The sequence below is a fragment of the Myxocyprinus asiaticus genome, chromosome 4 (assembly GCF_019703515.2).
Source record: "Myxocyprinus asiaticus isolate MX2 ecotype Aquarium Trade chromosome 4, UBuf_Myxa_2, whole genome shotgun sequence".
Lineage (NCBI taxonomy): Eukaryota > Metazoa > Chordata > Actinopteri > Cypriniformes > Catostomidae > Myxocyprinus > Myxocyprinus asiaticus.
Window position 1 is genome coordinate 54395376 of NC_059347.1, and position 14453 is coordinate 54409828.

At 41.0% G+C, this 14453-nt stretch overlaps 1 protein-coding gene across 2 annotated transcripts in view; it reads right to left on the reverse strand.

Moving 5' to 3' along the window:
* Window positions 1–495: 495 nt before the first annotated feature.
* The window catches only part of LOC127439675 (metal transporter CNNM4-like), a 49192-nt gene continuing 35234 nt past the window's right edge, over window positions 496–14453 (reverse strand). The window contains exons 6-7 of one of the 2 annotated variants that reach the window (XM_051695916.1): window positions 13539–13714; window positions 496–3677 (exon numbers count right to left, since the gene is read on the reverse strand). In XM_051695916.1, coding sequence (XP_051551876.1) covers window positions 3450–3677; window positions 13539–13714 — 404 coding nt within the window. In that variant the 3' untranslated portion in view covers window positions 496–3449. Of the gene's footprint in view, window positions 3678–13538; window positions 13715–14453 lie in introns of those variants that run through there. The other variant, XR_007897007.1, reaches the window with a different exon arrangement.

The window sequence follows — 14453 nt, forward strand, 5'->3', positions numbered from 1 at the left end:
GACAATTTTGCAGAACATCGTAAGTAATACAATTAATACATTGTATTGTATGCATTTTAATGTTAGTACATGGTAACTGAAGACACCTAAAATAAAGTAGGATCGTAACCTTTAACTTTCTAAAGTACTGTTGGAGCCACAACCTTGTGGCAGAGGTCTGATATATGGTACTGTCACACAGGCTACCTGAGATTAAGTCCCCGCTCAAGGTCCTTTCCCAGTCCCCTGCTTCTCCCCTGTCATGTCCTGACTCCCTCTCTATTTTTCAATTTAATAAAAGGGAAAGATGCCAAAAATATAACTGAAATTTTTTTTCCATTGAAATGTACCCCAAACTCGGTTATCAGGACATGCAGTTGATATGCATGACAGTGCCATAAACATTTGTAGTAACATTGCATCATTTCTTTGAACTGTTACAATTTAAACAACTGTCCTTTTGTTCAATTACACAACAGCAGGATTTGAGGTTGTTACAAAATAACACATCAGTGATGATGAATACAAGAATATTTAATGTATTACACTGATTTAATAAATAATTTAATAGCCAGACTCAGATCATTTAAAAGAAAGATCTCATCCAAACCACAAAATAACTTGGAAAAATACAGTATAAAAAGAATAAAGTTGTAACACAGAACAACTGCTTCAGTTTTCAAAGGGGGTGGGGTTGGGGGAGACTTGCGTAAAATCACAATATGTGATTAAAGGACAGGAAATGATTAAAAGCTTGACCGAAAGGGGAGTCTTACTGATTGCATCACATTGAGCTGTTTTCCACATGAACAGTCAATAATAGAAATACACAGTGCAGTTGTTGCACCCCTTATCATCATATTCATATCATATTGAAGAGAAGCTACAGATTAAAAGAGGCTTTCAGGTGCTTTTTCATGTGATCAACACGTCTCGTCTTAAGACACTTGTCTTTTTCTGATTGTTCTTTTCTGTTTCAAACATTTTTGGTACGAAAGCAAAAGATGTCCACAGTGGGGAAAAAAGGCAAAGAAGAAACAGATGTGTGAACACTTTATGATGTGCCAACTTCAGGCATTTAGGCATCTCAATGAGATTACCACGAAGAGCTACCTGACAATAATAAAAAAAAATCTTGCTAGCATGAACAACAATTCAACCTGCTTATAAAACACAACAATTTAAAGAACTCACAAAGAAACAGGAAAAAATCCATTTAAAAATATACAGCTTCAATTTTATGCTAAATAAATACAGCAAATAGATATATTCATTTGGTTAGATTACCTCTGGTCCAATGGGAGCAATAAATACAGTTTGGGAGCTCTATTACACAACGTTTGGTGCAGAAAAGTGACTCATTTTACAAACGGTTGTACTACGACGACTGATGCTTGTTTACTTTGAAGTAAAAAAGTCAATGCATTACTTTTCAAAGGACTTGATGCAATTTTACATAGACAATCACATGAGCACAGACAACCAATGGAATTATCTGACGTAGAAATGATATGTGGATGCCATATGTTCCTGTATACTTCAGATGCAGTGTGTTTTATTATTTCAGTATTCGGTGCATTTAACAACAGCATGCTTTGTGTATTCTGATCACTTGGGTTCGCATGGGTTCACATAAATGAGCAGCGAATTGTCAAAGGACTAACATGCACTATTGTATGTGAAGGTCGATGTCTCCCTGAGTTGTTGCTTGCTTGGGCTGCAACGGTCAAATCAGACTCATGCGTTGTTAGACATACAAATACACACTCATACACGTGCAAATATCTCAGTCTCATCATATCTTTCACTCAAACACACACACACACACACACACACACACACACACACACTCGCATGCAAATGACACTAATATAATTTGGTACAAAAGTGAAGTGGCTACACTGCAAAAAAAAAAAAAAAAAAAAAAAAATGAAAATGAAATGAAAATTCTCATTATTTACTCACCCTCATGATATCCCATGTGTGTATGACTTACTTTCTTCAGCAGAACACATTTGAAGAAAAATATCTTCCAAAAATCACAGACAGCCAGCATAAACTTCATCCATAAGACACCAGCTGTTAAATTAATGTCTTCTTCATCCAGGATGAGCACACAAACGCACCACTATAAGTAAAGAAATAGATCAATACAAATCTAAACCAAAACCAACCAAGCTACTGTCCAGTGCTGCTACTCCTCACTTGTAAACAGTGCTGCTCTTCTGGCTGTGACACACTTGCCTCAGTTCTTGCGTGTTTCAAATGCTAATGCATTGCACCGGAAGCATGATTTAGAGTAAAACAAAAAGTACTTAAATATTTGTCTTTTTCGCACCAAAAATGATCGTGTAGTTTTAGAAGACATTAATTTAACAGCTGGTGTCGTATGGATGATGTTTATGCTGACTGTCTGTGATTTTTGGAGCTTCAAATGAGAAATCCCCATTCACTTGCATTTTAAGGACCTACTGAGCAGAGATATTTTTCTATTTTTCTTCAAATGTGTTCTGCTGAAGAAAGAAAGTCATACACACCTGGGATATCATGAGGGTGAGCAAATAATGAGAATTTTAATTTTTGGGTGAACTATCCCTTTAAAGGTCACCATTTACTCACCCTCATGTTCTTCCAAACCCATATGGCTTTTTCCTTTCTTTCTTTCTCCTTTTGTAAAGAAAGAAAGAAAGAAAGAATGAACGAACAAAACATGTTTGGAACAACATGAGGGTGAGTAAATGGAGATAGAATTTACATTTTTGGGTAAACCAATCCCTTTAAAACAAGAAAACCGTGTTAAGACAATAAGACTTGTTTTCAGAGAAAAAAACAGTATATTCTGAATGAAGTTTATTTTTCTTACCGCACTTACTACTTCAAGTAAATTTATCTTGTTTTAAGACTGTTTAGATATTTATTTTCTGGAAGAAGAAAAAAAAATAAAAAATACTTCATTAAAATAAAATAGGCATCTACAGTTTCCCTCTTTCACAATGACTTTCAGCAAATTTCTATGAGCAGTCTCAACAGAAAAATGACAAAATAAAATTTTTCATATACTGTATATAATTTTCTCCATTCGCACGGTCCATAAAATGCCCCAAAAGCAGTCTGTTTGAAACAGGGGCCCTTCTCAGTTCAGGTACACTTTGGCTTCTCTGTGCTTTCGTCTTGCACAATTTACTACACAATGTCATTTTCAGCTATCCTGTCAAACTATTGCTCCATATTCCCCAGTGATATAATGCTTTATCAGAATCAAGTTACCGGCAGCAATTCTGGCTAGCATTGAAAGGGGTCTGATTATGTTGGAATATTTTAACCAATGTCTTGAAAAGTGCTTAACATCCTCCAAGTGTTTGGGATCTCGATTCGTCCGTAGGTCAAGTGGTTGATTGTGCATGCCAGTGAGACCACGTGGTCACCGATGTCAGTGTGTGTTGATAATTGTGTGCGTGTCAGATGGCACTCTAGTTATGTGAGTTGTGGTTGGCCTGGCGTGCAGGTAGGCAGTTTTGCTCATTGAGGAGGGAGGTCGTCTCATCAGGGGCATCTGTAAGAGTGAGCATGTTTTCTATTGAGGGAAGTGGGGCAGAAGATGTGCTGTTTTCCACACAAGTGTGTCCACTGTCGGGAGATTGAGGCGAGCTGTCCAACCGAGATGCAACAAGACCGTTTTGATACTGAGAGCGTGTAATCTGAGAAAGAGAGACAGAAATTTTGGTCATAAGCAGTGCTGGGAAACTTACTCAAACTTTAACTTGCAAAGCTGCTTAAATTATTTACAAGCCACTCATACAGTAATTTAAAGGGACCCAAAAATTATAATGCACTGAAAATGACTCATGCAGTCTAAAACTCGTATGACTTTCTTTAGAATTTACAAGTGCCAAAAAGGACATTAAGGCAGCATAAAAGTAATCCATATGACTCAAGAGGTTTAATCCATGTCTCATGAAGCAATACGATCGATTCAACTCTACGATTTTGTGCATGTATCAAGCACGAGGAAGTGTGAATGAGCTTCTCTCATGAATGCACCAAGGAGACTGCGCATGTCAAGATTTATTGTGAATAAGGACATTTGGTCTGTTTCTCACCCTATGTGATTGAACTGCTTCAGAAGACATGGATTAAACCACTCGAGTCTGATGGATTACTTTTATGGTGCCTTTATGACCTTTTCGGAGCTCAAAAGTTTTAGATAGTGGTCGACCGATATATCGTTTTTACGGATTAATCGGTGCCAATAGTTGCTTTTTGGAACTATCGGTTATCAGGAAAAATCTATGCCGATAGTTTGATAGATTTTTTTTAATACAGGCTGCTCTGGAAAAGACGGTGTGGTTGTTTCAAGGAGCACAATACGACGATACTTGAACAAAAAGAGCTGCATGGTTGAGTTGCCAGAAAGAAGCCTTTACTGCACCAATGCCACAAAAAAGCCCGGTTACAAAATGCCCGACAACACCTTGACACGCCTCACAGCTTCTGGCACACTGTAATTTGGAGTGACGAGGCCAAAATAGAGCTTTAAGATCACAACCATAAGCGCTATGTTTGGTGAGGGGTCAGCAAGGCCTATAGTGAAAAGAATACCATCCCCACTGTGAAGCATGGTGGTAGCTCACTGATGTTTTGGGGGTGTGTGAGCTCTAAAGGCACGGGGAATCTTGTGAAAATTGATGGCAAGATGAATGCAGACAATTTGCATTCTTCTGCACGAAAGCTGCGCATGGGACGCTCTTGGACTTTCCAGCACGACAATGACCCTAAGCACAAGGCCAAGATGACCCTCCAGTGGTTACAGCAGAAAAAGGTGAAGGTTCTAGAGTGGCCATCACAGTCTCCTGACCTTAATATCATTGAGCCACTCTGGGGAGATTTCAAATGTGCGGTTCATGCAAGACAACCAAAGACTTTGCATGACCTGGAGGCATTTTGCCAAGACGAATGGGCAGCTATACCACCTGCAAGAAGTTGGGGCCTCACAGACAACTATTACAAAAGACTGCACGCTGTCATTGATGCTAAAGGGGGCAATACACAGTATTAAGAACTAAGGGTATGCAGACTTTTGAACAGGGGTCATTAAATTTTTTTCTTAGTTGCCATGTTTTGTTTTATGATTGTGCCACTCTGTTATAACACAACAGTTGAATATGAATCCCATAAGAAATAAAAGAAATGTGCTTTGCCTGCTCACTTGTGTTTTCTTTAAAAATGGTACATATATTACCAATTCTCCAAGGGTATGCAAACTTTTAAAAGTTTAAAAGGAGCCAAACAACTATGTGATAATAAATGGCTTCATATGATCACTATCTTTAAATAAAAGAATAAATAATATAAAAGTTTTTTTTGCATGATCAGTCATATTTTCAAAATCAATGCCAAAATTTCACAATTTCTGCCAGGGTATGCAAACTATTGAGCACAACTGTATATATATATATATATATATACATACAGGTGCATCTCAATAAATTAGAATGTCGTGGAAAAGTTCATTTATTTCAGTAATTCAACTCAAATTGTGAAACTCGTGTATTAAATAAATTCAATGCACACAGACTGAAGTAGTTTAAGTCTTTGGTTCTTTTAATTGTGATGATTTTGGCTCACATTTAACAAAAACCCAACAATTCACTATCTCAAAAAATTAGAATATGGTGACATGCCAATCAGCTAATCAACTCAAAACACCTGCAAAGGTTTCCTGAGCCTTCAAAATGGTCTCTCAGTTTGGTTCACTAGGCTACACAATCATGGGGAAGACTGCTGATCTGACAGTTGTCCAGAAGACAATCATTGACACCCTTCACAAGGAGGGTAAGCCACAAACATTCATTGCCAAAGAAGCTGGCTGTTCACAGAGTGCTGTATCCAAGCATGTTAACAGAAAGTTGAGTGGAAGGAAAAAGTGTGGAAGAAAAAGATGCACAACCAACCGAGAGAACCGCAGCCTTATGATTGTCAAGCAAAATCGATTCAAGAATTTGGGTGAACTTCACAAGGAATGGACTGAGGCTGGGGTCAAGGCATCAAGAGCCACCACACACAGACGTGTCAAGGAATTTGGCTACAGTTGTCGGATTCCTCTTGTTAAGCCACTCCTGAACCACAGACAACGTCAGAGGCGTCTTACCTGGGCTAAGGAGAAGAAGAACTGGACTGTTGCCCAGTGGTCCAAAGTCCTCTTTTCAGATTAGAGCAAGTTATGTATTTCATTTGGAAACCAAGGTCCTAGAGTCTGGATGAAGGGTGGAGAAGCTCATAGCCCAAGTTGCTTGAATTCCAGTGTTAAGTTTCCACAGTCTGTGATGATTTGGGGTGCAATGTCATCTGCTGGTGTTGGTCCATTGTGTTTTTTGAGAACCAAAGTCACTGCACCCGTTTACCAAGAAATTTTGGAGCACTTCATGCTTCCTTCTGCTGACCAGTTTTTTTAAAGATGCTGATTTCATTTTCCAGCAGGATTTGGCACCTGCCCACACTGCCAAAAGCACCAAAAGTTGGTTAAATGACCATGGTGTTGGTGTGCTTAACTGGCCAGCAAACTCACCAGACCTGAACCCCATAGAGAATCTATGGGGTATTGTCAAGAGGAAAATGAGAAACAAGAGACCAAAAAATGCAGATGAGCTGAAGGCCACTGTCAAAGAAACCTGGGCTTCCATACCAGCTCAGCAGTGCCACAAACTGATCACCTCCATGCCACGCCGAATTGAGGCAGTAATTAAAGCAAAAGGAGCCCCTACCAAGTATTGAGTACATATACAGTAAATTAACATACTTTCCAGAAGACCAACAATTCACTAAAAATGTTTTTTTTATTGGTCTTATGATGTATTCTAATTTGTTGAGATAGTGAATTGGTGGGTTTTTGTTAAATGTGAGCCAAAATCATCACAATTAAAAGAACCAAAGACTTAAACTACTTCAGTCTGTGAGCACTGAATTTATTTAATACACGAGTTTCACAATTTGAGTTGAATTACTGAAATAAATGAACTTTTCCACAACATTCTAATTTATTGAGATGCACCTGTATATATGTATATACACACACACATATTTGCAGGGCAAATACAAATCTGTTATATACAGTGCAAGGGAATGTAATGGCAAAAGAGATAGGATGTGTTGGATAAATATAAAAAGACTTGAAACTGTGAATTCCACAATTACTGCTCAATGGGGCAGTTTTAACTGTTCATGAGATGAATAGCCTGAGGAAAAAAACTGTTCCTGTGCCTGATGGTTCTGGTGCTCAGAGCTCTGTGGCGTCAGCCAGAAGGCAACAGTTCAGAAAGGTAGTGGGCAGGGTGACTGGGGTCCAGAGTGATTTTTCCAGCCTTTTTTCTCACTCTGGAAGTGTACAGATCTTGAAGGGATGGCAGGGGGCAACCAATAATCCTCTCAGTAGTCCGAACTGTACTTTGCAGTCTTCTGATATCCGATTTCATAGCTGAACCAAACCAGACAGTTACTGAAGTGCAGAGGACAGACTAAATGACTGCTGAGTAAAACTGTATCAGCAGCGCCTGTGGCAGGCTGAACTTCCTCAACTGGCGAAGGAAGTACAACCTCTGCTGGGCCTTTTTCACAATGGAGTCAATGTGGGTCTCCCACTTCAGGTCCTGTGAGATGGTAGTGCCCAGGAACCTGAATGACTCCACTGCTGCCACAGTGCTGTTTAGAATGGTGATGGGGGGTCAGTGTTGTGGTGTTCCTCCTAAAGTCCACAATCATCTCCATCGTTTTGAGCGAGTTCAGCTCCAGGTTGTTTTGACTACACCAGTGAACCAGCCGTTCAACCTCCCTTCTGCATAAAGACTCATTGTCATCTTGGATGAGGCCGATGGCAGTAGTGTCATCTGTAAACTTCAGAAGCTTGACAGAGGGGTCCTTGGCGGTGCAGTCGTGTACAGGGAGAAGAGTAGTGGGGAGAGCACACATCCCTGGGGGTTGTACCGTGCTGATTGTACAGGTGCTGGAAGTGAATTTCCCCTGTCTCACAAGCTGTTGTCTGTCCATCAGGAAGCTGGTAATCCACTGACAGATAGACTTGGGAACAGAGAGTTGGTGTAATTTAGTCTGGAGAATAGCTGGGATGATGGTGTTGAATGCTGAACTGAAGTCCACAAAAAGGATCCTTGCATATGTCCCTGGTCTGTCCAGACGTTGCAGGATATGATGCAATCCTATGTTGACTGCATCCTCCACAGACCTGTTTGCTCGATAAGCAAATTTGAGGGGATCTAGAAAGGGTCCAGTAATGTCCTCCAGGTGGGCCAACACCAGTCTCTGAAATAATTTCATGACCACAGACGACAGGGCGACAAGTCTGTAGTCATTAAGTAACTGATTTTGGGTTTCTTTGGGACATGAATGATGATTGAGCATTTAAAGCAGCATGGGACTTCACACTGCTCCAGTGATCTATTGAAGATCAGTGTGAAGATGGGGGCCAGCTGGTAGCACAGGATTTAAGACAAGAGAGTTAAAACTCATCTGGGCCCTGTGCTTTCCTTGTCTTTTGTTTTCAAAGACATGGCACACTTCTTCTTCACAGATCTTAAGTGCAGGTTGAGTAGCAGGAGGGGGGAGGAGCGGGGTTTCAGGAGGTGTTGGTGTTTGTGTGGAGTGAAGGTCAGAGCGGGTGTGGGGTGTGAGATTGGGCCTTTCAAATCTGCAGTAGAACACATTCAAGTCGTCAGCCAGATGTTGGTTCCCTACAGTGTTGGGGCAGGAGTCCTGTAGTTCTTATGTTGTTTTAGGCCACTCCACACTGATGCAGTGCTGAAAAAACGATCTAACATAATTATATGATTCAATTTGCACATCGGCCAACCCCATTTCAACGGTGTTCTGTCTTTCACGGTTCCGTCCGAAGATGTGCCGATGTTACGAGCCTAAATACACAATCTTCTCACAAAGAACGCGATAGAAGTTGTTTCATATGAATTAATAAGCCTGCTGTCCTGCTGCGCGAATGCGTGGCAAGTCCTTACAGGTGTGTCAGAGCTGGTGTTTACAACGATCAAACACAATCTGTGGTGCGACCACACGATATGCTGGTGTTGGGGCATCGGCCCATTCTAGTCCTGAGATGTTTGAATCGCGCACTCACGACGCACCCATTCAAAATGTTAACTTGGAAATAGATCTTAAGGACGCGTACTTCATGTACCAATTGCACCGCGTTACAGGCAGCTTTTTAGATTCGCGTTTGAGGGAACAGCGTATCAATTTAAAGTCCTTTATTTCTGTCTGTCTCTGGCTGCCCGCAAATTCACAAAATGTATCGATGTGGCGCTTGCCCCATTGAAAATGAATGGTGTGTGTGTGTTTTTAATTCCCTCAGCGATTGGTTATTACTAGCCAATTAGAGGCACTACTGAGCAAACATCGAGACTTGCTGCTTTGCCATATGGAAAATCTGGTTTAATGTCAGCTTGGCAAAAAGCACACTTTTCCTCAGCCAGTAAATATAATTTTTAGGAGTTCATGCATGTGCACCTCATGAACGAGCATGTACAGACCATTCTTCGGTGTCTGTTTCAGTTCAAACTGAAAAAAAAATCACCAATGAAGTGAACATCACCACTGAACTTTCATATTCATGTGCATTGCAATAACTCGCCACTGTCTGGCTGCTCTAGCACCATGGACAGCGCCAGCCTTCTACCATCAGGGTGTTATGCTGGGTCAAGTTTCAGAAAGAAAGTGCTGACCACAAATGCATCCTACACAGGTTGGGCCACAGTGTGTAATGGACGCCCGACTTTCAACACCTGGAAACAGAGGTGAAATGACCATGACATGTCAACCACCTAGAGCTGCTGGCTGTCTTTCTAGCTTTGAGAGCTTTTCATTATGATTTGAATGACCACATTCTGATTCGTTCGGACAACACAACAGTAGTGGTGTACAGCTGAAGTCAGAAGTTTACATACACCTTAGCCAAATACATTTAAACTCAGTTTTTCATAATTCCTGACATTTAACCATAGAAAACATCTTAGGTTAGTTAGGATCACTACTTTATTTTAAGAATGGAAATGTCAGAATAATAGTAGAGAGAATGATTTATTTCAGCTTTTATTTCTTTCATCACATTCCCAGTGGGTCAGAAGTTTACATACACCTTGTTAATATTTGGTAGCATTGCCTTTAAACTGTTTGTACTTGGGTCAAAACATTTTGGGTAGCCTTCCACAAGCTTCTCACAATAAGTTGCTGCAATTTTGGCCCATTCCTCCAGACAGAACTGGTGTAACGGAGTCAGGTTTGTAGGCCTCCTTGCTCGCACATGCTTTTATGAGCAGAACTGAACATTTTCTATGGGATTGAGGTCAGGGCTTTGTGATGGCCACCCCAATGCCTTGACTTTGTTGTCCTTAAGCCATTTTGCCACAACTTTGGAGGTATGCTTGGGGTCATTGTCCATTTGGAAGACCCATTTGCGACTGAGCTTTAATTTCATGGCTGATGTCTTGAGATGTTGCTTCAATATAACCACATCATTTTCCTTCCTCATGATGCCATCTATTTTGTGAAATGCACCAGTCCCTTGTGCAGCAAAGCACCCCCACAACATGATGCTGCCACCCCCATGCTTCATGGTTGGGATGGTGTTCTTCGGTTTGCAAGCCTCACCCTTTTTCTTCCAAACATAATGATGGTCATTATGGCCAACCAGAGGTCTGATTAAAAATATTTCTGTCCCCATGTGCACTTGCAAACTGTAGTCTGGCGTTTTATGGCTGTTTTGGAGCAGTGGCTTCCTTGCTGAGCAGGCTTTCAGGTTATGTCGATATAGGACTCGTTTTACTGTGGATATAGATACTTGTCTGCCTGTTTCCTCAAGCATCTTCACAAGGTCCTTTGCTGTTGTTCTGGGATTGATTTGCACGTTTTGCACCAAACTACGTTCATCTCTAGAAGACAGAATGCATCTCCTTCTTGAGCGGTATGATGGCTGCGTAGTCCCATGGTGTATAAACTTGCGTACTATTGTTTGTACAGATGAATGTGGTACCTTCAGGCATTTGGAAATTGCTCCCAAGGATGAACCAGATTTGTGGAGGTCCACAATTATTTTTCTGAGGTCTTGGCTGATTTCTTTTGATTTTCCATTGATGTCAAGCAAAGAGGCACTGAGTTTGAAGGTAGGCCTTAAAATACATAACACAGCTACACCTCCAATTCAGTACACCTCCTATCAGAAGCTAATTGGCTAATTGTCTAAAGGCTTGACATCATTTTCTGGAATTTTCCATGCTGCTTAAAGGCACAGTTAACTCAGTGTATGTAAACTTCTGACCCACTGGAATTGTGATTTAGTCAATAAAAAGTGAAACAATCTGTCTGTAAACAATTGTTGGAAAAATGACTTATGTCATACACAAAGTAGATGTCCTAAACGACTTGCCAAAACTATAGTTTGCTAATATTAAATCTGTGAAGTGGTTAAAAAATGAGTTTTAATGACCTAAGTGTTTGCAAACTTCTGACTTCAACTGTATATATGTCGCCATATCGCGCTGGCCCACGTATAGCAGGCAAGACGCAAGTATGTGCTACCCCCGGTGTGCCCGGTGGAAACAGTTCTGTTAATTGTGCCAAAATGGCCCAATCAGTCCTGGTTTCTGGAAATGGTAGAAATAATGGACGAGCCTCCATGGGAAATACCGCTGAAGAAAGATCTTCATCTAAAGATCTAAAATGGAATGTGTTCACCAATTGATGTCTTTCACATGGCAAAGACCCAGTAAACTGGCCCATACATGAAATTCTCATAATTCTTCACGAGCGATTAGACGCAGGACTCATTCCATCAACACTCAAGTTTATGTGCCGACTATATCTGCGTATCACACACCTGAAGCTGGCACCATTATAGGCAAACATGATTTAATCAAAGTTCTTTAGAGGAGCAAGACGATTAAATCCACCTTGGCTGGCTACAGTCCCGACTTGGGACCTAACTTTGGTCCTAAAAGCACTCGCAGGGCCCCCCTTGCGCATGCTTTCCATTAAGACTGCACTACTGCTGGCGCTGGCTCTGGCTCTGGCCCTGGTAAAATGGGTCGGTGACTTACATGCACTATCAATTGACAATTCATGTCTGGATTTTGGCCCTGGTCTTTCAAAAGCCAACATAAACCCAGAAAAGGCTATGTGCCTAAGGTCCTAACCACACCCTTCAGAGCGCAGGTGGTTCACCTTCAAGCCTTCTTCCTCCATCTAAATCAGATGAGGAACAATCCTTGCATTTGTTATGCCCTGTGTAGGCACTACACACATACGTTGAGCGCACCCGCCAGTTCAGACTGTCTGATCTCTTTGTGTGCTATGGAGGATGCACGAAAGGAATGTCTGTCTCCAAGCAAAGACTTTCTCACTGGATCGTTTGTGATTACCCTGGCTTACGAGTCGCAGGGTAAGATTTGCCCAATTTCCGTTAAAGCATGCTCAACTAGAGGCATGGCCTCCTCATGGGCCTTTACGAACGGTGTGTCTTTACAAGACATGTGTTGCAGCAGGATGGTCTTCTCAAAACACATTCGCAAGGTGAATAGACGTAATGTCTCTCACTTCACAAGTCCTCTCCGTTTAGAGCGCTTGCTATTTTGTTTGCCAAACATATAATTATGTCCCTCACTTTAAGTACGGGCTCCCCATCATTTTACACAACTGCATTCCTGCATTCAGGCCGTTGTAATTTCCCATTAAGTCACAAGCACTTTCATTATAAATAAACACCCTTCCCGATTGGGTTCGTGTATGGGGTTAATTCATACTATATGACTATAGTTCATATATTCTTTCTGAATGCTCCTCTCCTTGCCCAACATGAGGGTCACACACTTGCAGCATACTCATGTCGGTCGATGTCCCATGGGACTGAGGCGTCATGTTTCCTCTCTGGAAGGTTATGTTGTGTAGTGCGGCATGATGGGATTCTGTTCCCCATATGCATTAGCAAACACAATGTCAAGTGTACTGAGTCGTAAGGGAATGCCTCGGTTACGTACATAACCTCAGTTCCCTGAGATGAAGGGAGCGAGACATTGCGAACGCTGGCTGCACTACAAGACTCAGGAGGTGCAAGCGATGCGCTCCTTGTATATTAGAATATTGGCGTTATTGTAGAGAGGTTTCAACTAGATCGGGTGGAAGGACACTCCCATATGCGCTAACAAACGCAATGTCTCATTCCCTTCGTCTCAGGGAACCGAGGTTTACATTTTCAGTTTCCTAACATCATCGTTTCCCAAAGTATGTGGTAATGGAAAGCATTTATGATGTTGTCTGCATATGTACCTGAGATTGCCTGTGCTGAAAAATGTTTCACAAATCAGTTGTAGCATGCGTCCAAAATCTTAATCGACTATTCTTTGAAAGCTAGGATGCACGTGTAAAAACAAAGTATTTTAGCCTTTAGTAGTTTTGCTACTTTCAGTTAGTTATTACCCAACACAGGTCATACTACAAAATGAATGAGGAATGAATGAATAAAACATACAAATCTTGTTTTATATCCTTACCTTAACAATCTGTAGGTCAACGAGAGCTCTGACATTGAAGTCTGGCGTGTATTGTGGCGAGGTGGCGCTATTGAGCTGTGTATTGCTGCCACTTACGGACTGAAGTTCAGGGCGATCCGTGTGACTCAGAGATGCAGAACGGTTCAGTCCGCTGATATGAGAGGGTGAACGGAACTCTGTAACACATGCATGGAAAGTTGGAAAGGCATTAGAAAGCAACACACACAAGCAGCCACACCAAACACGCAATCAATGTCTTCATACAAAGAGGTGAAACAGAGCGTAACTGTAACCAGACAATTAGGTATTTCAAAACATATAGATTTCGAAATGTTCTTCAATTAAGAGTTCTAAGCCTTAAACCGAACAGCTCCAAGATGAAACATGACATTTGATTTGAAGCAAAAAAGTAGTTGAAAACACATGTACATGAGGGACTGAAGATTAAGGATATGCTCTTGGATCAACCTCTTTGGTTGGACCTGGAACAACACTCCTGTCATAATCCTAACCACAACCTACCCCTATTATCACAGGGAAATGATAAGTTGATAAGAATGGGGTAGAAGTTCCTAACCCTAGCCCCAAGTCGAACCCTAGCATTAACCCTAAATGTAAGCATAAAATCTGATTGGTTGACAGAAATGTTGTTTTACAACCAGCAAGAATGTTAATCCAGGAACATGTGCTACTTGGAGAAATTTCAGTTACTATGAACTACTCATCCCATGAAATCAAATCAGACTGGATTTTTGCCTTTTTAATGTATTTTCTAATGAGAAAACACCACTACCATGTAAAACACCATGTCTTTTATAAGTAAACCATTCCATATTAACTAATATTAGGCAAGTATCTTACTACATAGCTAGTTAACCTTAGTGAAGTTAATATTACCTAGCTAGCTTTCGCTAA